General features: G+C 38.4%; 2 protein-coding genes across 2 annotated transcripts in view; both read right to left on the reverse strand.

Moving 5' to 3' along the window:
• Nucleotides 1-837: 837 nt before the first annotated feature.
• Nucleotides 838-9,303, reverse strand: napba (N-ethylmaleimide-sensitive factor attachment protein, beta a). The gene is made up of 10 exons (XM_032552491.1): nucleotides 9,077-9,303; nucleotides 5,668-5,747; nucleotides 5,348-5,464; nucleotides 3,955-4,001; nucleotides 3,796-3,873; nucleotides 3,653-3,708; nucleotides 2,300-2,384; nucleotides 2,084-2,188; nucleotides 1,920-1,988; nucleotides 838-1,721 (listed from the first exon to the last, which is right to left on the reverse strand). Exons 1-10 carry the CDS (start codon nucleotides 9,172-9,174, stop codon nucleotides 1,569-1,571), a joined length of 888 nt encoding a protein of 295 aa, XP_032408382.1. The 5' UTR covers nucleotides 9,175-9,303; the 3' UTR covers nucleotides 838-1,568.
• A 1,137-nt stretch (nucleotides 9,304-10,440) lies between these two features.
• Nucleotides 10,441-26,616, reverse strand: part of LOC116712647 (1-phosphatidylinositol 4,5-bisphosphate phosphodiesterase beta-1-like) — a 38,747-nt gene continuing 22,571 nt past the window's right edge. The window contains 19 exon segments of the mRNA XM_032552446.1: nucleotides 10,441-12,281; nucleotides 13,048-13,134; nucleotides 13,249-13,306; nucleotides 13,398-13,487; nucleotides 16,797-16,873; nucleotides 16,982-17,101; nucleotides 17,103-17,115; nucleotides 17,336-17,513; nucleotides 18,652-18,705; nucleotides 18,812-18,944; nucleotides 18,946-18,963; nucleotides 19,062-19,174; nucleotides 20,521-20,625; nucleotides 22,501-22,600; nucleotides 22,680-22,847; nucleotides 23,381-23,535; nucleotides 25,482-25,606; nucleotides 25,953-26,037; nucleotides 26,267-26,363. Coding sequence (XP_032408337.1) covers nucleotides 12,129-12,281; nucleotides 13,048-13,134; nucleotides 13,249-13,306; nucleotides 13,398-13,487; nucleotides 16,797-16,873; nucleotides 16,982-17,101; nucleotides 17,103-17,115; nucleotides 17,336-17,513; nucleotides 18,652-18,705; nucleotides 18,812-18,944; nucleotides 18,946-18,963; nucleotides 19,062-19,174; nucleotides 20,521-20,625; nucleotides 22,501-22,600; nucleotides 22,680-22,847; nucleotides 23,381-23,535; nucleotides 25,482-25,606; nucleotides 25,953-26,037; nucleotides 26,267-26,363 — 1,929 coding nt within the window. The 3' untranslated portion in view covers nucleotides 10,441-12,128.

Below are 26,616 nucleotides of genomic sequence, written 5' to 3' on the forward strand. Positions count from 1 at the left end.
TTAACCGATTTCGGTTCATCACATATTGAGTCAATTTATTAAAGACGTTATTTCAATACATATTTTAAATAAATTATTTTAAAAAATGTTTTATTGCAAAATAGTTTTTATAAGGTCTGCAGTTACAACAAATGCAATTAATCGCACATATTTTAAAATGGGGAAAACTCCTCCTGGTATCATTTCAATCGCTTCAATTCAAAAATACTTTGATCCCAAAAGGAAATTGAATTAGGTACAGGTACATATAAAATTGAATATCGGGGGGGTGGGTGGGGGAGGGAGGAATGACTGGCCTGCAATATTGCAGTTTAAGTGTAAGAAATCAATGTCACAAATCAAATAATGTAATATTCTGGATGTTTTTTAAGATTCTGTCTCACAACTAAGGTGTACCTGCACCATTCTTTGTAAGTGGGCAAAGTTGTTGTTTTAAAATGTCTTCAAGTGATATTTATTGTAAATTGGTACTATATAAATAAACGGAATTGATCTGAATTATTTATTTCCATCTGTTTGTAAATCATCTTTGTCTAGAATTCTTACTTCTGAGAAGAAAAACATCCCAACACCATACCACGTTTTATTGTGGAGATTTTGTGTTCAAATCGATGTGTAGTTTGTTTTTGTTTTTTTTTTACTACCCAAATGTAGCTATATATTTGTAATGCAGATGTTATATGAGGAACTATGTTAAATCCAGAATTAGTAAAACAGGTACCAAGTCTTTAAGAACTCCTAAAATACAACATTCAGTGAACAGGCGCTGGCTAAAGGTGCATTGTTACATAATAAATACAGTCAATTTCATCTGCCTGCTGAATAAATACCGACATGTAGAGTGATGATGTTTTATTTCAGCTCAATATCTGAGGTACATATTTACTGATTTCACATAAATGTATCAGGCTACACAGGTTTTTACATGATAGCACAACACAGAACATTTACGTCAACGCAGACATGCACAAAGAAGGCAGCAACAGAAACTAGCTGTTAACTAACTGCTCCGCCCTCACAAGAGTCGACCAATCACAGGGTGGGATTTTACTAACGCAGATGTGGCGTGAAGCCATAAGGAAAACAGAAGAGGAGATTACAGAGGGCTGATACCTAAAATATTTAGACAGATTTTAACACTGAGCACAATAACAAACAATATCTTCAGTATTGACAATAAATATGAACAATTTCTTAAATAGCATTTCTATATTTTTCAGTATCATATATATATGCACACTTCATCAAAAAGTAGATTTGATCCTACTGGAGTGGACACGCACACACATTTTCTCTGCTGCACACACACATTATCTTCCCACTTTGTTTCTTTTAGTGAAATTCTGTCCAGTGTTACGGAGCAATACTGTGGGACGGGGGACACAGGGTGCTTTAACGTGATTTAAAGGAGGTGCTAATTTGACTGGGGTCACATGCAGACTGATATGTACATTTGTAAACTCTCTCAATGCCACCATCCCTCCCTCCCTCCCTCAACCCCATTCATTTTTCTGCCACTTTTCTCCACCATCCTGTTTTTTCTCTCTCTCCCCTTCTCTGATGTTTCTCTACTTTAAGTCTCCAGCGTCTCCCTGGATGGTCTTTTTGATGCGGAGCAGCATTGTGGTCAGCCACTGGTCCAGACGGGACACGGAGTCAAACTCCTTCACGGCCTCTGTGAACGCCTCGCTGTTCTGTTCCTCGTGGGCCTCAAGGAGTTTCTGTTCAAACGAAATTTGGAACGTTACTTTCACAGCAAAGTGAAATATGATGCAACCATGGAAAAAAGAAGCTTTCCCAGTGGTGGGCACTAATCCGTTAATGCGCTAATAGCAGTTAATTTTTTGCTTAGAGCTTTAGCGTGTTGCTTACTTTGAAAATGTTTAGGTATGTTTCCTTTTATGAGGAAAGGCACATACCTTTAGCAGTTTGAGCTCTCTTGAGTCTGAGAAAGCTGGAAACATCTCTTCATACTTCTCTATGGCCAACTGGAAAACACAAGGCTCAGGTAAGCTAGCTGCTAACACTGAACACTTGAAAGCTGAAGCAGTGGAACAACCGAACATGGAGAGAAGTGTGTTACCTTAGCATTAAGCTCATCCACTATGAAGTGACATAATGACGCTTTGAAGAAATACTCTTTGGCATTGTACTTCAGCAGAGGATTGTCCATAGTGCTCATAGCAACCTGAAACACACACGCACACACAAACATATTCCATTTTTATATCTTTATCTAAACACACCTGAACATAACTACAATCCCAAAGCGGATGAAGAACTACTCCCTGCTGGGTACCTGTTCGTAGATTTCGATGGCTTTCTGATACTGTTCCAGTTGAGCGCTGTAGTGTCCGACCTTCAGAAGACATTTGTTAGCTGAGCTGAAACACAAAGACAACTTGTTGCTTCATCAGTGGAACACAGTAGTCTGCCTTTCGTGCTGAAATCTTCATCACTCTGTGTCTTTATTTAGTAGCTACTGCTGTGATAGATCTGTAGAAGTGTGCAAGCAACACTGGCAACCTCAGTATTGTTTGTTTCAGAGCTAGTTTTCATATGAAATATTACCCCAGAGGTAAAAGTTTGTTGCATAGATTGTAAAAAATGTAACCATCTACTGCTGGCAGTGATGTGAGCATTGACTGTACTGGTTATTTGAGATGAAGAAAGACTTGGCCAGTCAATCTACATTCCTTTCCTAATCTTTGGGAAGTGACTGATAGAACTAGATTGTGGACACAAGCGGAGATGAGTTTCCTCCGCAGGGAATCTAGGCTCTCCCTTAGAGATAGGATGAGATGCTCCATCAGAGTAGAGCGACTGCATCAGACCATGGAGAGGCACCAGTTGATGTGGCTCAGGCATCCTAACCATCAGGGAGGTGGTGTTCCAGGAATCAAGAGTATCTACCTGGATTCTTGTGGTTCTAAAGAATCCAGAGCACCACCACAGATCTACGTCTATTCTATTTAAACACTTTCTATTGCTCTCCATGCTCATGATAGATTTTTCACCCAACACTGCCATCCTTTGGCCATTTCTCGTAATTACATTAAATTTTATCCAATCGCTAGCATTTTCCAACACTATAAAGTTTACTGAAAAATGCATGGATGGCTGTAAACAACCGTCCTCCTCTGCAAAGAGATTTGAACGATGTGGCTGTTAATGTTAATTCAATATTTGGAGGCGTGACCAACACAGACTGAACGTCTTTATTTACTTCTTCCAAAATCATTGCTGAAACTACAGACAGGCTACAATTCTAAAACAGTGCGGCAAATAAATGTCATTATTCACAACTTCTCCTTCTATTCGCTGATTGGACAGGATGAAATTCTACCAGAGACATTCACTTCAATGGGAGAAAGCCCAGACTGTGCTGTGAAGGGAGATTTGAATCGAGCTGAATGGCAGAGGGAGGCAATGACCAGACTAGAGAAACACTGAATATATGCAGTTCCTCATCTGTTGAACTGGACATTACCTGAATGAATTACTCTATTGATGAAAGCATTGTAAAATCTCAGTATCAACCAAAAAACATACAACAAGATATCTAGATACTAATCCAGGGCACTGTGTGTGTGTGAGTGTGTGTTTGCCATGTGTGTTCTGTTTATTTGACATTTATTATTAACATGTTTACCTGTTTGACTCCTCTCCCTTGTAATAATCTGCTGCCTGCTCATAGTGAGCAATCGCCTGAACAAACACAATCACATTCAGTTAGTTTGCTTAATACAAATGTCACGTCAGGTTTATATCAGAAAGAAAAAAATATCATTTTACCTTTTCAATATCCACCAGCTCAGATTCATAAACCTCTGCTATGGTGATATGATGCTTGGCTGCGATGGTAAACCGGCCCTGGTACAACAACACAAACACACACATATTATGTTTTATTCAAAGGTCTGAGTCCCACACAGAGGAATCAGCAGTGCTTACCATGTCAGTGTAGATGTCAATGGCCTGGTTTAGACAGTTGATGGCCTCTGGAAAGAGAGACGGGTAGAAAGGAGAGGAAACTCTTATGAAGTCTTTCTGAGTCTATTAAGTAAAATGAACGGTTTTTATCTCGGTTTGCTTCCTCTGTGACTGTTAACCTGCTAACCTACACTGCTTCATTAAGCGCCTCATGAAGAAACCTAGATATCCCTTTTCCTCGAGCGACACTTTGACCCATTTTAATGCTTCACACACCTGCACTCAAGAGTCGAATGACAAGCCAGTAACCGACGATGCTGGGATGGGAATGGTAGAAAACGTCCCAATGCTTCCTTCTGGAACGTAAAACTAAATTTGCATAATAAATTACAGCCAAACTCAGACTCTGTCTCTTTGTAAAGCCTTAGAATCTTCTTTTAGCCGTTTCAGTCGTGCAAGTTTTGTGAAGTTTATTTTACTTTGGCACGAAAATTAATTTGTTTTTAGAAAAATCCAAATGTTTTCAAACGTTGTGTGCAGGATTGGTACGTTCTGCTGCGGCTCAGCTTGGTGCAACAACAGATCAAGCGCCCTATTTAGTGAGACTATTTGATTAGGCTGATTGGCCTAAATAAAATAAAGTGCAAATTATTACCTTCAGAAGATAACTACTTGATAAAGATAGTCTACGTGTGTGTAATCTAGACTCAGGTTGAATCAAATTGTTGTGTGAAGGCCTCAAAGGTTTGTTAGAGAACATTAGCAGACAAACACAATCACTAAGACGAGGCCTGGGGGATAAACCGAAAATTAACCCACACAGAAACTTATAACTGCACCCATGTCGGTATTTTGGGTGGGTTTTTTTTAAAAAGTTGTTTTTGGCTTTGGTAGCTGTGGATAGATATATTATGCTCATGCCCCTCTTATTGACTGTAATATGTGCATAATTACTGTGTAGTCTGTTCCATGGCAAAGCGGAGACACAAGCAGTATAAATTGGGGGTTATTGTCCGTTTATCGTTGTCAAGCTGAACTGCTCAACATATCGTCATACTGATTTCATAATTCATAATTCATCCCTAATTAAGACCAATAAACATAGCAGACAGATCAAGGAGAAAGATGTGTAGGCGCTTGAAGCAGGGTTAGCTTCTACAACAACATCTGACAGAGCCATAAGAATCCAGTTTGCTGTTTGACCCGAGCCATGTAGATTAGACAGGTCACAATTGTAAAAATGATTTCTGATGTCAATGGAACTAACCTGGTTAAATAATATATTGACTGTCTCCCTCTAAAGTTGTGGGAGACTGTCCTCTGCTCAGATGAGACTAAATTTAAACTTTCTGTCCAACACCTAAACCCATCTCTGTTTGATGAAACCCAAACACACTGCCGTGGCGGCTCTCACCCTGCGGGTCAGCCTTCTTGTAGGCGTTGCCGGCATCAACGAAGCTCGTGGCGGAGTCCAGTTTGTTCTGAAGCTGCATGTGGAGCCGGGCGGCCTGGCAGAATGCGTTCCCTGCAGCTGAACGCACAGCGTTAATAGTTGGAACGTTCACAACTAAACTCATGAACTAATAGAAATCTCTTATTGGTGTTCAAGAAGCCCATCTAATCAGCCACAGTTTACTCAGTATGAGCTATTATTTGCTGCTTTATTTGGAGCGGACACTGTCCTCCACATTAGCTGTTAACATGGATTGTTTTTCAGTGTAGCTCACCACCTACCACTCCAGTTCTTTGCCATCTTAAACATGTTGGCCGCTCTTGCGTACATTTCGCAGGCGTCCTCCACCTTATGGTTCCCCCTGTAACAGACCACAAAAAACACAATTATTACCTCATTTTATGCTAACATCACACTGTAAATGAGGTTTTAAAGGGAGAAAACAATTCACATGCTTGTGCTGATTCATGTTAGTGTCACAGTTCTCCAGTGAGGGGAAAAAAACCCCAAAAAGAGCTGAGCCTGCAGGTCTCACTGCAGAGGACAGCTGGAGATGAGCAGACCCTCCAGCAAAAACACACAAGCCAGTAGACTTTGTTTACCAAGGCAACATTTTCATCCTATTAGGAGGTAAAGTAGCTCTTAAAATGTAGAGATATGACCCATATACCATCTGTATAAGTAGCATTTGTCTGCACACAAATTTGTGGTCTGACTTTATCTATTAAGAAAAATAAAGCTCCAACTTGTCCCTATATGAAGAGGTAACTAGAGCCTAAACCTGACCAGGTATCACTTGTAATACAGTATGTTGTATCTGACACATGATGCGTCATTGACACATGGTAAGTATCAACAAGGCTGAGTTTAGTGCATTAGTTTCAGCTAAATATCATGTTGATGTAGTACTTAAATGCTAATTAGTAAGCTCAAGTTAATGTACCTAACTTTTTAGTTAGTGGTGTCCACCACTGCAATAAACCATGATTCACTTCACATCAGCTAAAACTGTGTCAAACCAAAGAGTCTAACATCAGGAGGGACTGGATCCTGTATGAGCAGGCCAGGAACAAACTGACCAAGGAGATCCGGGCAGCTAAGAGACGCTACAGTGAGAAGCTAAAGAACTGTTTCTAAGCTAACACTCCAGGAATTTCCATTTTCTGTTTGAATGCCAGTGGTGACCAACTTGCCCCCATCCTCACTCAGATCTTCAGCAAGTCTCTGAAGCTGTGTGAGGTTCCTGAGGTTCCCTCCTATTTCAAGCACTCTACCATCAACCCACGCCCCCCAAAATGGACCGTAACAGGATTAAACGACTACAGACTTGTTGAACTGATGCTTGTGGTCATGAAATCCTTTGAGCAACTGATGTTAGCATCTGCTGGACATCACATCTCTGCTGTGAAACAAATAACCGACAACTGTCACAATCTGCCTTCTGTTTCCTTTTCTGTATGTAAAAAATGACTAGAAAGAGAAAAAGCACAACTCCCCCATCTCTCTATGGTCTGACTGTACAAAATGCTCTTCTGTCGGGAAAAGAAAGTTGTACAAAATGCTGACAACAAAGGTATCTATGAATGTGCAAGCAAGGATTTTTGTTAAAGTTTTATCTTAACAGATTTCTCCACTCAATGAAAAGAGTCCATTCAAATTGAAAGTTGGATTTTATAAATGTTCCTTCAAGAATCCAAGACCGTTTTTTGTTCCACATCTTTACTATCTTAATTGTTGCTAGCGCCATACATTTTACAGATCCACTTGTTCCCATGGCTGAATTAGCGTCTTAATTCTCAGCAGCAGCTCATTAAATAAACATGTTTTGTGCTCAGATGGAAAATACAGATGTGACCCAATTCACAACTTTCTAGGACACTGCCTCATTACAGCAAAAACCTGTGCATCGGTCAAAGTTTGAATCGTGTCTGTTTTTTTCTTGTTTGATTTCTGGACACTTCTAGCAGTTGTGACCATAATGTCGCCACGGAAACAAATTTGGTGTTTTGCAAAATTTGCAACTTGAGGTTATCACAGACTGATCAGATCCACATTAATTTGTTGAAAAGAGCTGCGTAAGCTTTAAAGATGAGTCTTTTTTTTAGACAGGCACAACAGGGCACCACGCAATCCGAAGGATGTGAAAGTGTCCACATGAAATCCAGAGCTGGGTTACCACCACTGCAGAGCTTGCTCAACATTGACAGTGAGTGGATTTAAGGGAATCGGCACAGACATTTTCACAATTTTGGGTCGCGAAGAATTCCCCTCTATCTAAGAAAAATGTCAAGGACCGACTGGAATTCTCCACCAAGTACAAGACTGAACAGCAGAAGAGACTGACAGGATCACTCCGTCCAATAAACCTGGAAAATAATTTATCTAGACAGAAACAGATCCTTCAAAGGAACCTTCTGTGTACTTTCAAGCAAAAGACTTTAGTGATCAACAAACTCAACCTAATCTTAACTGTGCTGTGAGACTGTGGTCAGTTCTCAAATAGCAGATTGAGGAATAGAAGATAACAACAATCTCTCTGGGAACTCCAGCTTCTTCCCACAGTCCAGAAACATGATGTTGGGTCAACTGAATAGGTCTCTCTGAATCGTCTTTAGGGGTGAGTGTGCAAATATAAAGATATAGCTAAGACATGTTGCCTTGTTCGGGTGTTCATACCCGCTAAACTTGATCACTTTGTGTCTCAGTACAGCAGTATATTTCAAAAGATCTTCTTTGTGTTATATGTGATTCCACCTTTTGTTGCTATGACAGCTGTTAATAGTTTGATGTTTGTCTCCATCCTTGTTGCACATGTAGAGACTGAAATTACTGCCCAAGATTTTTTGGAAAGCAGTCAGACTGGAGGAAGGGAGTATTGTTACAGATTCTCAGTTAGTTTTAGGTCAGAACCTTGACTAGGCCATTCTGACACATGATAATGGTTTGATCCAAACAATTCCGCTGTAATTCTGGTTGTGAACCTTCTCCTTGTTCTTTATTTAGCTCCATCTGACTGACTTTGTCAGTCTGTCACATAAAATCCCAATAAAATACACTGAAGTGTGTGGTTGTTATGTGACAAAATGTGTCTAAATTATTTTATTTCCAAAACATTTTTGAACAATAAATGAATCAAATGCGTATTAAAACAAGATGATACTCTTAATCTGATGCCAGCCATCTCTTCTGCAAAATAACGGAATTCCTGGGAAATCTTAAGAACCCTCAGAAAGCTAAAAATCAATAACCAATACTCGTGATTGTCAGTCGTTATCCATTTGATGAGCTCATGCGAAATTCATTTCCTTCTGTCGCAAACATCCGCCCCCTGCAGCTCCCGCCCTCAAACACAAACAAAAAAAGAACCATCTTCCTCCTCCTCCGCGGCTCCCTGCATCCTCAGCTCGGCCTCACGCTCCATCCCAGCCCGCTCTCTTCCACATGACACCATCCGCATTAAGCTATTATCGTAACCACGGGAACTGCAGAATTATCCCCTCCCAAACACACATACACACACTGCTACCAAACGGAACTTAATATGCTCAGGTTATCTAAATATCTTCGTAACGAAGATATTATTAAAATGAACGGAGGGCCCCTCTGTGCACAAAGCCCCCCTCCCCCTCGCCCTTACGCCCTTTCGCCCAAAATGAGACGCTGGTAAACAGATGGGGGAGCTTCCTTTACCCGAACATCCCTCCCAGGAACGAGCCCGACGCTTTGACCTTCTTGTCGGCCTCGGCCATCAGCTGCATGGCCTCCTTCTCTTTGCCGGAGTTGTCCATGGCTCGGTGGGTCTGAAAGCGGGCCGATATTCCGCAGCGGGGAGAGAAGACGTCTCTACTGGTGCTGATGCTGAAGGAGGCTGGCGCTCTTCTTCAGCGGGAAGAGACACAGAGCTTAGTATGACTCAATGGCACCGCCTACAGGAAAAAACAGCAATTACAACAGGCTAAGGCAAAAATATTCATGAGGATATAAAAATGTTTTTCTTAGTACAATATCTTGCAAAAGTATTTACACTTTTGATTTTTTATATACAAAAATAGAGTTAAAACAGTAAATTTTATTATGAATTTATTTTAAAATCAGTGTGAAAGAAAAATAATAGCGTACATGCTAAAGGATTTTTCCCCTTAAAAAATAACAATTGATTACATTTTTTATAACATAATAAAGCAACAATATTTATTATTATATTTAATAAAAAATATCGATTTTAAAAATTAAATATTGATTAAATATTTATAAATCTATATTTTTTAGAACTATTGCTCTATAAATTTTGGGGGGCTTGTCTCTAAAGGCATAAAAACGTGACCTTTTAATGGAACATAGTAAAATTATGGACATAACTTTCAGCAAATTAAATGGTTTCATTTAGAAATAAACAATTTCTTTGAATGACTTTAATGCAAATATTTTGAGTGAAAATGATATATCTAGAAAACCTAAATTAGATGGTACCAGAAAGCAAGAAAAGCTAAAATTGTCCTTGAGAAATCAGCTTCCTGTGCATACACAAAAGATCTTAATTTATTATAAGTTAAAAAAAAATAAAAATAAAATTTGATGAAACTACATGGTTTTAAACTGTTGAAAGACAAAACACAACTTTATACTCTAGAAGCTACATGTTACACTTAGGGATAAGGTAACAGACACCCAGTTTCGCTTTTTTTGAGTACATATCCAATTATGCAAATGAAACCGCATTTGCTGTTTTTGAACATTAGAGGGCAGCATAGTCCACTTCAAAATGTTGGTCAACTCTCCGTCGTACAATGGCGCGTTCATTTCTGCTCAGCACTCAAAATGTCCCTTTTCCAAGTTGCTAAAATAATATTAAAATGAGCTGGGCTACAAATTTGGGATTAGCGACCTGGTTTTGGAACCATCTTCTGGCCAGTTGGCTTGGGGCCAAAAGTATATTTTTAATTATTTTTAATATTTCAGCAAACATCCACTCAGCATGATGATGATGAAAACATTCCACATACACCTTACGAGTCCACTACTGTGAGCTTAAGCAGCAAAAGGTAACAAATCAGTCATTTTTAGATCAAACATTTTATTCTTTCTTTTTAAATAGCACTCAATAAAACCAAGAAATAATTCCAGAGGTGGAGGAACTCAGGACAAGGAAGCATGCTCAGTGGAACCAAAGCAGAGCTGAGTTGAAGCATTTCTCAAAAGGATCAACAGATGTGTTGAAAATATCTTCTGTTCCACACAGACTGGCTTTAGATTTCTAAACTCGAAACAAAAAGGAAACCTGGAAAATGACGTTATTCCGAATAATCACTGTACAAAGAGGAACAGGCTGGATTTGGCACACAGTTTTACAACAAAGAAGAAGTCGAGCTGTTTCATGGTGGTTCTTCTTAATCAAATATCATGAAAAAACATTTAATAAGTACACATATCACCAGACTGTTGAGTCTGGAGAGGTTTCACATTAAAGGAAAAAACATCATGCAGTTGCAAAGAAACAAACATCTGATCTGCTGATTGTTGAGTAGCAGGAGCTCTGAGGGAGTAAAACATTGCATATTCTGAATTTCATTGACTTAATAGTCATTTTACACAACATAGCTAAAAACTCCCAATAAGTTTTGGTACCAGGATGAGGTGGTTTTTCGGCTGTATCTATGTCAGTGTATTTTGCAAACCTGCAATGGAAACACTTTTTCACATCAAAAGAGTCATGTTATCAACAACCAGATGTTACTACTGGCAGAAACCATGAAGAAAAAGATGACAGGAAGTAGCAGGAGGATCGTGGTGGTGTGTGTTATTTTAATGACTTATCGTATGAACAGACTTATTTATGTGTGATTTTAATTGTTTCTTATTTAGTGAAAACACCTCAATTGCGAAATTGTGTTTTTTCAACATTAACAGAATAACAAAGTTTTTTGCGTATTTGTTAGTGGAAACGAGATACTTCCTGTTTTTATGGGGAAAAATGCCTTTTGGGGTTAAAATCATTCATACATAGGATATGAATTTATGACACTAAAAGATGGCAGTAATAATCTGTATTCAGTAAACATATGTTGTGGTTCCAGTAAGTTTTCTATGTGTGCATTTAGTGGTGATGAGTAACATCAGGTTCTCTCAGGCACAGGCAAGTAAACCTGACAACTGTTTTGCTTATATATATTTTAAAAACTGTCCTTATAAACTGTTGGGGAGCTGACCAATCAGAATGGTTGTGTGAATCTTGGCTTTGACTTTTGCCAAAATAAAAATGAACTAATATTGTGCATGGAGAAAATCTTTGTAAATGGTAAGTGGTAATGAAAGTCATAGCAGTTCTATATGCAAGATGCATGAGATAGATAGATAGATAGATAGATAGATAGATAGATAGATAGATAGATAGATAGATAGATAGATAGATAGATAGATAGATAGATAGATAGATAGATAGATAGATAGATAGATAGATAGATAGATAGATAGATAGATAGATAGATAGATAGATAGATAGATAGATAGATAGATAGATAGATATCATGCAGTAAGTTGTCAGAATGTTAGAACATAAGACCCAGTGACATCTGATTAAATGCTGAAGTACAACACAGTTCATGCTTCTAATAATTTAAAAAACTGTCAGATTGTTTTTTCCATTAAAAAGAGAATTAACAGTCTTTATAAATATTTACTGCCTCAGTTTCCTACAGTTTCATTTCCTGTATCACTCCTCTGCATCCTCCTATATTTTTCCTGCTCAGTCCTCCTCTGAAAGAGCTTCGTGGGGAGTCGATGGCCGGGACTTGCTGTGACCTCTGCCCTCCAACTTCCTGTCCTGCAGGAAGTCTCGGATCTCGCCGGGCAGACGCTGGAACTTTTCCAGGAACTCTGCCTCCACCGCCGCCTGCAGCTGGAGAACCGTTTGCGATTATAAGAGATTGGAAACATATTATATTATATCATATTATTTAAATGTTTGGCCAATATAAAGTCTTGTACGTCACTGGAATGTCTTCCTATGGACCCTTTGCAACTACCTAATCACGTTGAGGCACCATGACAGAAGTGCTTTCCCAAGCTATTTTTGCCAGTACAGCCATGGCTTTTACTTGTATAAGTTTAGCTAACTAGATGCTAACCTATTTTTTCCCCATACATGTTAGGTTAAATGATGGTGAGGCATTTTCTCCTGGGTTACTAATGATTTGATGTGTACCATCTCCATAACTCAATATTTGATTGCCTCTTACTAATCTTGCTAACTTATGAAGTGTATGGATGCTCTGCTAATTTCTGTGAAAACACAGAGGGCTGCCAGTCTTTACAATTAACGGCTGCTATCCATTGCCATCTTATTTCCTCGTTAAAAGGTTTGTTTCCTTATGTGTTTGTGCAGCTGACGGCTCAACACCCTATGACCAATTTCACAGCTAAATCAACTAAATAAAAGCAATATTAGGTGATCCAATGTCTGTTTACTGTCAAATTTCACAAGCATTGATTGTTTTGACTTCCATTGTGGCACAGTGGGCCGCTTTCAGGAGAATGTGACGTCACGTGCAAAGGGTCAATTGTACCCTGCAACGGGATTTTTATCCCTTGCTCTTTTTGTCACATTAGAGCCACAAAATAGATTTAGGTCTCTGGCAGTACTACCATCTGTAGATGTTACTTACCTTTGGTTTCTGATCTTGGATCTCTTGCAGGAGGTCATTGTGCTGCTCCACCAGCTGATCCTGACGCTTAGTTTGAGTTTCCTCAAGCTGAGGACAACAAAAAGTTTGTTTCTTTTGCCAACACATCATCCCAATCTTGTTCAGTGTCTAAGACGTTCAGCAATAAATTACTGGAAGGTAGGTTCCTCTACCACTGCTCACCCGCTTGATGTTTTGCACAACCTCGTTGACGTAGGACTTGTTGATCTCAATCTTCTCCCTGAAAGACAAGTTGAGCAAGTTTACAGTTAGATGTTAGGTTAGCATGGTTAGCTAGCTGTATGGATCAGGGCAGTGAGTAGAGGACGTACTCCTCAGCCAGATGTTTCTCTTTGGTCTTGGCCTGGTTGATCTTCTCGGTTCTCCGTCGATCCATCTGCCTCTTCAGCTCCTTCTTCTCCCTGAAGCAGCATGAAGAAACATTTGAGCTGCAGGGTTGCTAGTTGCCAGTCCGAATGAGCACCACATGTTTCAGATTTAGGTTGGTATGTTGAAAACCACGTATCACTTTGCTACATACGCACTACTTTGTCTGTTTGTGGAATCATAAAATTCCTCTTTCATACATTGAGGTGTGTTGCCATAACATGGCAAAATGTGGAAAAATTAAATGGGTTTGTTTTGAAAGGCCCATGTTTACTAAAAGATAGCTTTCCAAAACAAAGGACTGTTACCGGAGTAATGATAATTTAGAAAAATAAAACGTAAAAAATTAACATGTTTAATATATAAATTAATTAATTTTTGTCACAAAAAACAAACTGTGTCTCATGTTAAAAGACAGCGAATACACCGTGTTCCAAATTATTATGCAAGTGATATTTTCTCAGATTTTCTTAAATGGTCAATGCAAATGATGGTCAGTATAATTTTCAAGTCATGAACTATTACAGTATAAATCAAATTTTACTGAACAAAGCTCCCCATCAGAACAGTATTTTTTTCAAAAATAAAAAACACAAAATGGACTGTTCCAAATTATTATGCACAGCAGATTTTCTAAACATTTTATGGATTATAAAGAACTGCAAAGAGTCATTCTTTGAATGTGCAGCATTAAGTGGTCACATATACTAAAATCAAAAGCTACATCAATCAAAAACATCTTAACAGACCAAGTTACATGTTAACATTGGACCTTCTTTGATATCACAGCACAATTCTTGATCCATTGAACTTGTGAGTTTGTGGAAAGTTTTAGCTTGAATTTCTTTGCAGGATGTCAGAAAACCTTCCCAGAGCTGCTGGTTGGATATGAACTGCATTCCACCCTCAGATCTTCTGCTTGAGGAAACTCCAAAGGTTCTCAATAGGGTTGAGGTCAGAGGTCAGAGGAGGATGGTGACCACACCATGAGTTTCTCCCATTTTATGCCTATAGCAGCCAATGACACAGTGGATTCCTTGCAGCATGAGATGGTGGATTGTCATGCATAAAGATGATTTTGTTACGGAAGGTGATCAGTCAGAAAGTCCATATATTTTGCTGAGGTCATTTTCACACCTTCATGGACTCTGAAGGGGCCGACCAATGATTCTCTCCTTATGATTTCGGCCCAAAGCATGACTCCACCACCTCCTTGCTGACGTCACAGCTGTGTTGGGATGTGGTGGCCATCCACCACTAATCCACTACTGCGTCCATCTGGACCATCCAGGGTTGAACAGCAGTCATCAGTGAACAAGTCTGTTTGAAAATTAATCTTCATGTACAGCTCTGGTTAGGGTTGGCTGAATAGTAGGTTCATGCACCGCAAGCCTCTAGAGCAGGGGTGGGCAATCCTGGTCCTCGAGGGCCGGTGTCCTGCAACTCTTAGATGTCTCCCTGGTCCAACACACCTGAATCCAACAGCTGAATCACCTCCTAAGTGCAGTCAAGTTCTCCAGAGTCCTGCTAACGACCTCATTATTTGACTCAGGTGTGTTGAAGTAGAGATGCATCTAAAAGTTGCAGGACACCGGCCCTCGAGGACCAGGAGTGCCCACCCCTGCTCTAGAGGATCCTCCACCTTGAGGTTCCAGAGGCACCAGCAGCTTCAAATAACTGTTTGCTGCTTTGTAAGAGCATTTTAACAGCTGCTCTCTTAATCCGATGAATTTGTCTAACAGAAACCTTCCTCATTCTGCCTTTATCTGTACAAACCCATCTTTGTTCTGAATCAGCCACAAATCTCTTCACAGTATGATAACGCTTCAGTTTTTGTTAAATATCTAATGTTTTCATATCTTGTCATACGGCACTACACTACCTGATGATTTTCATCAGCAGATACAGTAGATCCTTTCTCTTTCCCATATTGCTTGAAACCTGTGGTCCTGTTTAATAATGTGGAACATCCTTCTTAAGTAGATTTCCTTTAATTGAGCTCACCAGACAAACTAATCAACCAGCTCTCTGAAATTAGTTAAAGTGATTTAAAGAGCCCTGACACACAATACCATTTATAAATGTAATAGCACAACAAAAAATGTAATCTTTATGACACTTTAATCCAATTTACATAATAATTTGGAACACGGTGTATATTGAAGGTTTTTTAAGGGCTTTTCAGAGTGAATATTTCTAAGAACTCTGTATGTGTGCATGGTAAATACAGACTTTAGAGGGATTATGGTGTTGGAGTGCATTTTAGTTGATTTCTGCATTGAGCATGGTATGAAACATTGTCATTTTGATAATTATTCTTGACCTGTTTGTAGCAAAGTACAACTTGTTTTCCATCAAGGAAATTAAAATCTGGAAAAATTGTGATAAGAGTCAAATGTAAAGTGGAGCTCTGTTCTTAGTGGATTCCTTGTCAGAACTTATTCACCTTAAATTTTATAAAAGTGGTTCACTTTAACAACATCACTGTTCTGGTACTGTATGGGTATTGCAGGTTATTTCGTGGCAATAGGACATTTCCACATTGGACATGGGAATGTGTGTTTCAAAGAAAGGGACAGTAAGTTTACATGGTTCCTGTAGATGTTTTTCGTGTCAAACTTGCAGAGTTTTCCAGGCACAGATTCCCAAAGCTTTCAGTCCCAGTTAGCAGAAATCAAAACGTTCAGGATGAATTTATGACATATATTTGTACCTTGGCCAGGCTTAAGCATACATGGAAAAGAAACAGGCTGAGAGAAAGAGAGGAAAAAAAGAAAAGAAAAATGAAAGGAATCAAGGTAAGAAGTGAGGAATGATGAAGGAAATACTCAAGGAAGGAGGAAAGAACAAAGTAGGAAAAGAAAAATTAATAAAGGTACAAATGAAGACAAGAATAGGAAGGAAGAGTGGAAGTGAGGAAGAAAAAGAAGGAATAAATTATGGAAGGAAGGAATGATGTATGGAAAGGAAGAAGAAATGAAAAAGAAATGAAGGAGACAGGAAGGAAGAAAAGAAAACTAAAAAAGAAAGGAAGGATAGGAAGGAAGAAAGAATACATAAAAGGAAGGAAAAATAAAGTAAAGAAAACAAGGAAGAAAGGAAGAATGAATTGAAAGAAGGAAGGAAGGATGGAGGGAGGACAGAAAACAAGAAAGGAAGAAAAAAAGTAAGGAAAGAAAGAAAGAAGGACAGAAGGAAGACAACTAGGAAGGTCCTAGTCCAGTCCAGTTCTAAAGCAGAGCATTTAGGTTGGAAGGGGAAAATCTGTTAATAACGCAGACCGTATCATTAAAGAGATGAACATGCACATCTTTTGATTTTATGGACAGTTTTGCTCTGCCTACTTTTCACAGATGTCTTTGAGCTTCTTGATGTGTGAGTTGTGGCTCTCCTCAGCCAGACTGGTGAGCCGTTCTGTAAGCTGAAGGAAACAGAGATCCTCACAGCCCTTCACTCTCATAGATAAAAAAAAGCTGAGTCATTGTTACAAGTGCAGTCAACCTGAGGCACAGATGATGTCAGACCTTACCATCTTGATGTGCTCCCTCTGCAGATACTTCTGACTGTAGTACTGCTCCTGCCTCAGAGCCAGCAGCTGCTGCTGCTGCTCGTCCCTGAGCTGCTGCAGACGCTCGTCTCTCTCACTCTCCTGGACACGAAGCCCTGGCAAATGCACAAAGCATTGTCACCTTTCCCTAAAGGTGACACAAAACTCACAAAAACATTCGCCAAAGTTTGTTCATAACTTGACAAACTAGACAGAATACTTTTGCAATGTACTACACATCTTAAAATGCCACATTTATGCAGCACCTTACCTTACGTGGCAGTGATTAACTGTGTAGTGTTGCTATTCTGTTGGACTGACTGAGGCATTGTTCACCTGCTCTTGCTGCACTGCCTGGCCGTCTTCTTGTACTTGTTGCTGAACTCCCGGAGGAGCTCTGAGGTCTTCTTCTGGTGCCTTCTCACCAGCTCCTTCAGCTCCTTGAACTGACGCCGCTGCTCCTTCTGGTAGACCTTGGACTGCTGCAGGGCATCCAAGGTGCATGCTGGGATATCTGTGAGTACGTCATCAGATTCATAGGTCTCATCAAAAAACATGAAACTGTAAGAAGATTGAATTTGGGTTAACAGACAATTTTACAATTGTGGCAACCAGAGACAAACAAAAACTTCATTCACACATGAACATTACTTGTTACAGTTGAGCAGAAACACATTTTGCCTTTTGCTATTACCTTAATTACTGTGCTGTGAAAAAGTATGCTTCTCTTTCATTTGGAAACCAGATGAAATAAAAAAACTGTTTTCAAATGATGATTCTATTTTTCTATTTTGTGTGGTGAGCAATTTCTGCTAATATGCTAACTTGTTAACCTGCTAATAGTGGAGCTAATTTATTTGCTTGGCATTTTTGCAAATTTTGAAAACATTTAGCACACTTAGCTACTCCTAAGTTTTCCAGAAAAATTCTAAATGTTAATTTACTTGACTATTTTGTAAACTTTCAATTGAATAAAGTTCAACATCTGTGTTGAAGTTTTACGTTTTCGACTGTTAAGAATTCTTTAGAATTAGACTTTTATATCCATGCTCTTATTTTGTAGCAGTAGCTCAGTTTCCTTTCCTTATATTCTCCACTCATAATGTGGGTGCAGCAATTGATGTTTATTCTGTACCCACAATACAGTTTTACAGTAAACAGTTAAAATCTACTGATGTTCTGATGTCCTTTGTGTTTTCTGACCAAAACTCTAATCTGGTCAATTAGGCAAAATCAGCAACGGAATTACCAATACACTATAAAACTGATGTTTTCAATTTTGTTTTAAAAATTAGGTTGAATCAGGGTCTGAAATGCAGATTTTCTTTAGATCTTTCAGCCTACTTCAAGGTATCAGACAGGCTCTATTTAAGTGATTTCTTGATTCTGCATGTCACCAGTAAACATTCCTTAATTGTTCCTAAAGAAACTAGACTCAAATTGGTGTGAATAACTTTTTTTGCCTAATAAATAAATTAATTAAAATCTGCCTTTTGTATTTACTGAGATTACTTTATTAATCTAAGTATTTGTTTGATGATTTTTAATATTTAACAAGCAAAAGAAATTGAAATCTATGTGACTTTTTACAGCACTGTAAATCAGCTATTGATTCATTGATTCACATATTTTATATATGAAGAAAAGCTCACCTATTAAAACACTTAAAACCAGATCTTCAGTCTTTGCTGCTGGTTTGGCTGCTTCTAAAATTCAGAAATGAAATAATAAAATGAAAAGAGCAAAACAATTAAATCTATTGTTACATTTATTAATACAAAAACCATAGTTGTGATGGGTTTTTTTCCCTACCAGTTGTAGCTGCTTGCTGATGGGCTGCGGAGGCTTTTGGTGTCGTAGCAACGGGGGTGTGACCCGTTGGACCTGAGGTGGGACTGAGTCCGTTTTCCAGTGGAGCCGGTTTCAGGTCGTTCTTCCGCTCTGCCTCCCGGGTCCATCTCATCCTGTAAATCAGAAAAAAATGGTTGTCGCCACATTACATTAAAAAAAAAAACTAGGTAAATAGATAAACAACAATAGATGGAATAAGAAGAAGCGGTACCTCAATCTGCGCCTCCTCCTCGCCATCCTCCAGAGTCAGAGCTGCCAGCTGTTTGGCTCTCTGCTCCAGGAGGTTAACATACCGGATCGGGTTGGACAGAGCCTCGATCACATCTGGAGGGAAAATGAGGACACTGATGACCACAGCTGGATGTCAGCGATGATGAAGATGTTGAACTAGAATTTCAGAACTTCTACTGCCGTAACTCTGGATCATTAATTCTTCATGTACTCAAGGACAAGACTTGAACATATTTTGAGGATTATTTATTTGAACTGTAGTTATCACAAGTCTGTGCAAACCTTTTCATTATCTTAAAAATATCTTGAAAAAACAAAAACAACTCAAAAATAATGCGAGATTTTACAGCATGTGTATTGTCCTGAGACCTGGAATGTTCTAAGAAACCTTCTTCCAGAAGAATGAATCAGTACGCTGACAATTATGGGTTGCTGTCTGTAAAGTTACACAGTCAAAAGTTAACAGCAATAATATGGGTTATTTAGTCTGTTATAAAAGATAAAATGAAGATTAATTTTCATATATATATTTCATATATTCATTCATTACAAAATGTCACAATTTCCAACTAATTATTTAATTAGCAACTGTGTAACTTTACAAGCAGCAAGCCATACGCAATCAAATAATCCTTCTATTAACAAAATGTCCAGCAGGTGGCTCTAAGGAGCTGTGAAGTCCACAAGTTCCCAGGAAACTTCAACAAATCTGTTTAGCTGGCATTACGAAGTGATGTTCCAAAAATGGAAGTGTAACTGATGATTTCTGAAGAAAAAAAAAATACCGAAGAGGTCTGTGCAAAAATTAATGCTTCAAAATTAGGCTATGAAGAGAAAACCATGTTGGAGCAATAAGCTGAAAACATATATTGGTGCCTCTTTATCATCTATACAGTAAAGGACTATGCAATCCTATGAGCAGTTGATCACACATAGAATCATTTGTTTGTGGTAAACAAGCAGTGACAAAGTTTTTTTCATCTGTTGGTAGCAATGATTACATCCAAAGGAAAGTGTGTAATTATCATTGCTTCACATAAAAATGGCCTAAGGTAAAAAAAATAAAATAAACCAAAATGGTGCTAAGAATGTTCCATCTCATTGTACAGTTGACAGTTGCAGTCCAAGGATCTCCAGCAAGCTTCAGGACCAGCGTAGCGTTAGCCCATCACAGGGATCAGAACAAGTCTCACAGATGAGAATGATGAACTTTTGAACTTGATGCCAGAATTTCTTCCACATCCTAAACAGCCAAAGAACTCTCTCACTGCTAAGCAGGTGGATAAACAAAATCAATAACATTTGGATCAACTTAAAGTTCCAATAAGAAAGGATCACCATGAGTCAGGACTAGAGAGTCAGACAGAATTAAAGAAGTTAACTAATACATTTTACTTGCAAATACCTTCCCAAAGACGACATTTCTGAGAAGTTTTTACCTGCAAATGTGTCTGGGACATAGTCTTTGACTTCAATGTAGACAAACACAGCTGGCAAAATCAGAGACTGGTTTTTCTCATTCCTCAAGCCGATGTAACGATAGCCTGCAGAGGAAACATGGACCAAATTATTCACCACGCTGTTTACCCACATACACGTTTCAGCTCATCGAGTTAACTTTGACATCAAAGATAACCTTAGGAAATACATAAATGCTGATTTCTAATGGCGATTTCAATATTAAGCAAAAAAAGTTATCCAAACAAACCTGGTCCTTTGGGAAAATATTATTCGCTTTAATTATCCACATTTTTTAAAGGTGATTTGAATTTCTCTAACACTACTAGACCAGTAGAGTCATAAAATCACTTAAGTAGGATATTTCTGACAGACGTACAGTGGACACTGGCATATTCACGGTTCAGGATTCGCTGATATTTCTGTGGAATGTGACAACAAAGTATTTGTGGAAAACCCACTTATTTGTGGATTTTTTTGTAGAGCATATCTAAAATGCATCAAAGCAAATGCAATTTGGGAAGCTAAAATACACAACGCTACTAAGCATGCTATTGGTTGGCAATTGTAAAACAGCCAATCCAGAAGCACTATTTATTTTCCTTGGCGCTAATTGGGTGTAGCCCAAACAGACAAGACCATGGATGTTAGCTTGTTGTAGTGCTAAGATGGTTTTCCATATTACATGAAGGTATATTTGGTGTTTGACCTTTAAAATAGACAGTTATTAGCGTTTTTAGTGAAGGTCACACAAGTATTCAAAAATTTTAGCTATTGGTGGGAGACTGTGGTCCCTAAACTCCATGAATATCAGGGCTCCAGTCTAGGCTAAAATAATTACAATACCAAAACATCAACCCCCAGTGTTTAGAAACAAAATGGTTGACTTCTACCAGACTCCTATCAGACTAGAAAAGGGTTAGAACAATTTCTTGGTGAACCACAGTGAGAACTATTATCCATAAAATACTGGTTTACTAGAATTAGACTATGAGCGCATCAATGCCTCATCCAGAAGGTCCGGAAGAGAGTAGAGATCACTTGCATCAGTTAAAGTTTTCTCAGAGTTCACAATTCAACAATAAGAAGGGGAAGCTGGGTGAAAACAGCCTCCATGTGTGAAAAGCATTGACCAAAAAGCACACAATGGTCCATCTCATATTTACCAAAAGTGGATCATTTTGGAAGGTATTCAGAGTGACACACGTGGTGTATCAGAAAAAGCAGATCTTCATTCCTTCAGTCAAGGATTGTAGTTGTAGTTTGTAGGTCTAGTGCTGCTTTGCTGCTTACAATGACTGACAAAACCCTGAATTCTGCTCTCTAGAAAAAAAATCCTGATGAAGAATACTCATCCATCAGTTCCTTAATTTAAGCTAAAGCACACTTGTGTTATGCAGGAGAATAAAAATCCAAAGCACACCAACAAGCCTCCCTCTGAATGACTCAAAAACAGAAAATAAAAAAAGTAAAAGATTTTAATTATCTTGTCTTGGTGTGATTATGTAATTTGTTTAATGATCTGAAAAATGTTACTCCAGAAGAAATCTGTACAAAAAGGGGGAGTGGCCCAACTTCACTCAGGTACATTCAGAATATTAGGAAAGAAAAATAGGTTGCATAACATAAAACCTCGCAGGTTAATATATTTGCTGCTGAATCTGCTAAGACCGAGTCAAGCAACACTTATTTAATGAAAGCAGCATAGTTTCTCTAAAGCCTCAGTGTGATTCTGAACAGAGTGAGAGCCAAGATGACTTTTTTAGCAAGACTGTCAGTGTCTGAATAATAGGCCAAGTCTATCTGTGAGTTTACAGACAGCAAAATGAAAATAAAGTACTGAAATGAACAATGCTGCAGCTCAAAGCTCTTATCAGTTGTTTCCTCTTGTATTTTTTGATGCCATAACCAGAATTACTAGATGAGTTTTGATCTGAATAAGATTAACTGTGACTACGGACCTGGTCTGATGGCAGACACTGGAATAATTCGATGGCCGATGAACTTTCCTCCTTCCTCAAATGCGGCAATTCTCAGAGAGGCCAGAGTCGGAAGAATAACCTGCATGAAAGTAGGAGTCATCTGTCTGAAAGCGGCATTTGATTCAACTAGGCCGTTTGTTCCTCTAGGAGTCCCTCACCTTCTTGAAGACGATGGGCTCCTCGTCCCACACTGGATTGACAGCGTTGTTGTTCTGGGAGGTTTTAGTCTTCAGAGCTTTCCGCCTAGTGTCTGCGGGGAGTCCGAACATCTCCACCTCCACATACACACCCACCCTCCGTTCAGTCAGAAACTGGCCTGAGATGACCTGCAATATGCAATAGTGGTTTTAAGAGCAGTTTTAAATGGATTTTTGAATTGATGTATTTAACCTTTATTTCACCAGGAAAATTCCATTGAGATTAAAAATCTCTTTTGTAAGAGAATCCTGGCTAAGACTGGCAGCAGCACATAGAGATTACAGATTCATAGCAAAAACCTGAAAAAGTTAACACTGTCATAAACAAATAAATTAAAAGATTCCTCATTTGTATTTACAGACAAATAATTCCTTCTCATAATGAGAAAGAACATGTTGTTATTATTTTTTTCTGTAATGAAAGGACAATGCCTCCTGTGACGGCTACAGACTCAGGCACCTCTCTATCCATGGCTGCTGTTGATCTTTTTTTTTTTTTGTCCTTTGGTGTTCTTTACATGGGCTGTACTGAAACAAGTTTTGTTGTGCTTTTGCACAGTGAAAATAAAGGCTGAATCTAATTCTAAGAACATTTAGTGACAACAGCACCTTTAGGTTATGAGAAGTTACAGTATGAGAAGGAGTTTATTGTTGAGCTGTACCTTCACAGAGAGAGTATTAGCTACGATGCCGTCCACTGTGTTCTCTGTGAAAGGGTCAAAGTGTTTGTCATGACGCCTCATGAACTCTGGTTTCAGTCGGTAGCCACTGCGGCCGTTGTACTCAAACATGAAGAGGTTCAGCTGCATGGACAAATCTGGAACATAAAACTCATTTCTGTTAGCAATATCACAAGATTTCAAGCTACTCTTCCTTATTTCAGTAGGAGTCACTCTAGGACTCTAATATCTTTTAAATAAACCCCTTTAGTGCAGTCTGGGTAATGCTGTGCAGGTTATTTATTGGTAATAAAATATAGCGATTGGCAGAAAACTGTGGACTGAGGCCTGAGCTACACTAGTCAATCAGTCTCAAACAGTTGCCACTGTTTTTATTTAAATATTCTTGATCTACACCATGTAAGCCATGGTTCTCCATACAGTAACCATACAGTATTACTTCTGTTAATATTACGGAGAGATTTTGGCACTATAATTTGCAGGATAAAAACACACAAATTAACTTTGATTTAAACCTTTTGAGAGAGAAGTGCATAAAAAAGAGGTACTCCCTCTTATAAATTGAAGGCAATGGTAGGAACTCAGGAACATGTACTAGATGCTACCAATCTATACTGAGGTATTTACCACTGAAGAATGAACTTGTATCTAACCTGGCTCAAGCTTGATGTAATCTAGTCTGATCTGACTAGGAAGCTAATAACAATGTATTTATCCTGATTTTGTCCTTACAAACACTGTAGCACCATGTTCACTGAAGAATGAACAAAATCTAGTTTTTATTTTTGATCGTCCACTACTGGTTGTTGGCCTAGCAAATTGGCATATTAGCTAAATATTTATATCTGAGCTAAATATTTAGTGTAGTGCTAAATATTATGTTTGTTGACTAAATATTTAGCTGTCTAGCTAAATATTTAAATTAAAACAAATATTTAACTTGCTAACTAATTATTTAGTTTGGAGCTAAATATTTAGTCGATATGCCAATTTGCTAGCCTACAGCCAGAAGTGGTTTGAAATTGACATATATAGATGAATGAGTAACATGGTGAAAATATAAGTTTGAAAAATTAACTACGGCTTATTTTTTCTCTCTCTAACTCAAATTAATGCTGTGAATATTTGTCTGTGTAACTTTATAAATAAGAATAAGAATTTCTGGTCTAGTGTATTTCAGTGAAAAATGCAGACTGTATCATACCAATAGATGGTGACAACATCTAAAGAGGATCGACAAGGTCATCAACATTGTTAACGAGGATTTCAGGTTACATTATAAACTGAACAAAAAAGTGGGAAAGATGTAGACAAAGCCTTAAAAACTTCTCCATCATTGTTGTGGCTTCTTCTAACACAGAAAGCACCAGTAGGACTCTGGGTCATTGTTTCTAAAACCTCTTTCCATATTCAAGAATCATTCCTTGTAATTACAAACTCAGTTTGTAAGTGGACTGGAGGTGAAAACACACCTTTTTTGCAAAAATCTATATGCCCATACCAAAAACTTTAGTAAGAAAACCTAGTCACTAGGATCTATTACCAGAAAAACATGTTAGCTTTCAGCCTGAAAATACCAGTGAAAATCAAAAAAAATAATTAAATTAGTTGATCCAGTGATAACTATTGAAACAACTAAAATTCTTAGCCAAATATCATTTAATGCCAGAAAGATGATATGTGAGATTAATGAGACAAATGGAATCTGTTGGTTTAGTACAGACCTCCAAGGCTAAACGTCACCTGCAAATGATAACATACATAAATTCAGAATAAAAGAGGGCCAAAGACTAATCCCTGGAATAAAGTACAATTCAACTGTTATTCAATTCATCTAAGGATGTTCCGAACAAAATCAATGCTAAAGATTTTGTTTGAGGCACAATTAGCAAAGTAAATTTAAAGTGGAATCCATAATTCCAACCCAAGATGATAAAATAAGTACAATGTTGCTGTGATCAATGGTGGCACTCAAGTCTAAAGGGGATTAAAATTTATATGCCTTCTTGTTCTAAAGTGTTGATTATGAGTTAAAATTCACCTTTGTTGTGTAGCCTTATCTATTTCATTATTTTATTTTTACCAATAGTTTGGTAGTTGAGAGCCACAAGTTGGCATCCAGCATTCCAGAACAGCTGAGGCATAAAGTTTGACGAGTCCACTCTGGTTCCTTTTGGGTAAATACGACTCAGCTGGGATTTATTATATCTTGTCGACACATTAAGGAAAACAACCAGAGAATATTTCTCTGGTAAAGAGAAATCACACATGAAATTGTCTTTGGGGTATAGATGTATATAAAAAAAAACTTATTAAGGCTTTTGATTTATTTTTCAGAAGTAGATGTTAGTAATTATAAATGTTGAAATGGACTTACAACCTTCCTCCTCTGCAAGCTGACATAAATACCCAAGCTCAAATAAAAAAAAAGAATGCTAAAGTTCCTCAGTGACTCATACAGATTTCTGACATTTGAAGAAAAAAAAAGAAGCATTGAAAGAGGAAGAGGGAAAACAAAGTAAAGAACTGGTTGCCATGGTGTAGCCAAGGATACTCTACGAACTCCACTGGTGACTTTGTGAGGTGCTCCAAAGCTTTGGTCTCCACAAAAGACGACATGTGGTAACAGCGGGCTGCCTCTAGACACAGAAAAACACAGGAAGCAGCTCATTTCTTGGGCAATTATTTTGGTGACATCACTTCCCTCCTTCAGACATGGATTTTAGGGAAAATGCCTCAGATGGACTTACATCCAGATCCTGTCATTTAAAAAAAAACATTGAGGCAAAACATATAGCTGAGTTAGAGACACAACGATCCAACATTCAAACTTTGTTGCAGCAGATTCCACATCTGTTGCTCTCTTACTCTTGGATGCTTCAAAGGAGTTGAACTTGGTCGGCTGGACGTAGTTTACCAGAGTTGACATCTCCTCCGTAGCAACAGCCTCTCGCTCTGCAGAGCCCTGAGACGAAGGCCAACAATCAGAAGGTTAAACACTGAAATACGATCAAAGATTCCTTAGAAACAAATCTTCACAGCCAAATAATCATGCACAAAGTTGGTTTTGAGAGCGTAGCTGCTGCTCAACAACAGAGATGCAGAACAAACGCACAGGCTTGCTGTTGCACAGTAAAACAACAGCTGTTTCTTTTTGTTGTTTTATTCTGTAGTGGACATATGAGAAAAACCAAAAACAAACATAAAATGAGCACACA

This window comes from Xiphophorus hellerii, chromosome 22 (assembly GCF_003331165.1).
Source record: "Xiphophorus hellerii strain 12219 chromosome 22, Xiphophorus_hellerii-4.1, whole genome shotgun sequence".
Classification (NCBI taxonomy): Eukaryota; Metazoa; Chordata; class Actinopteri; order Cyprinodontiformes; family Poeciliidae; genus Xiphophorus; species Xiphophorus hellerii.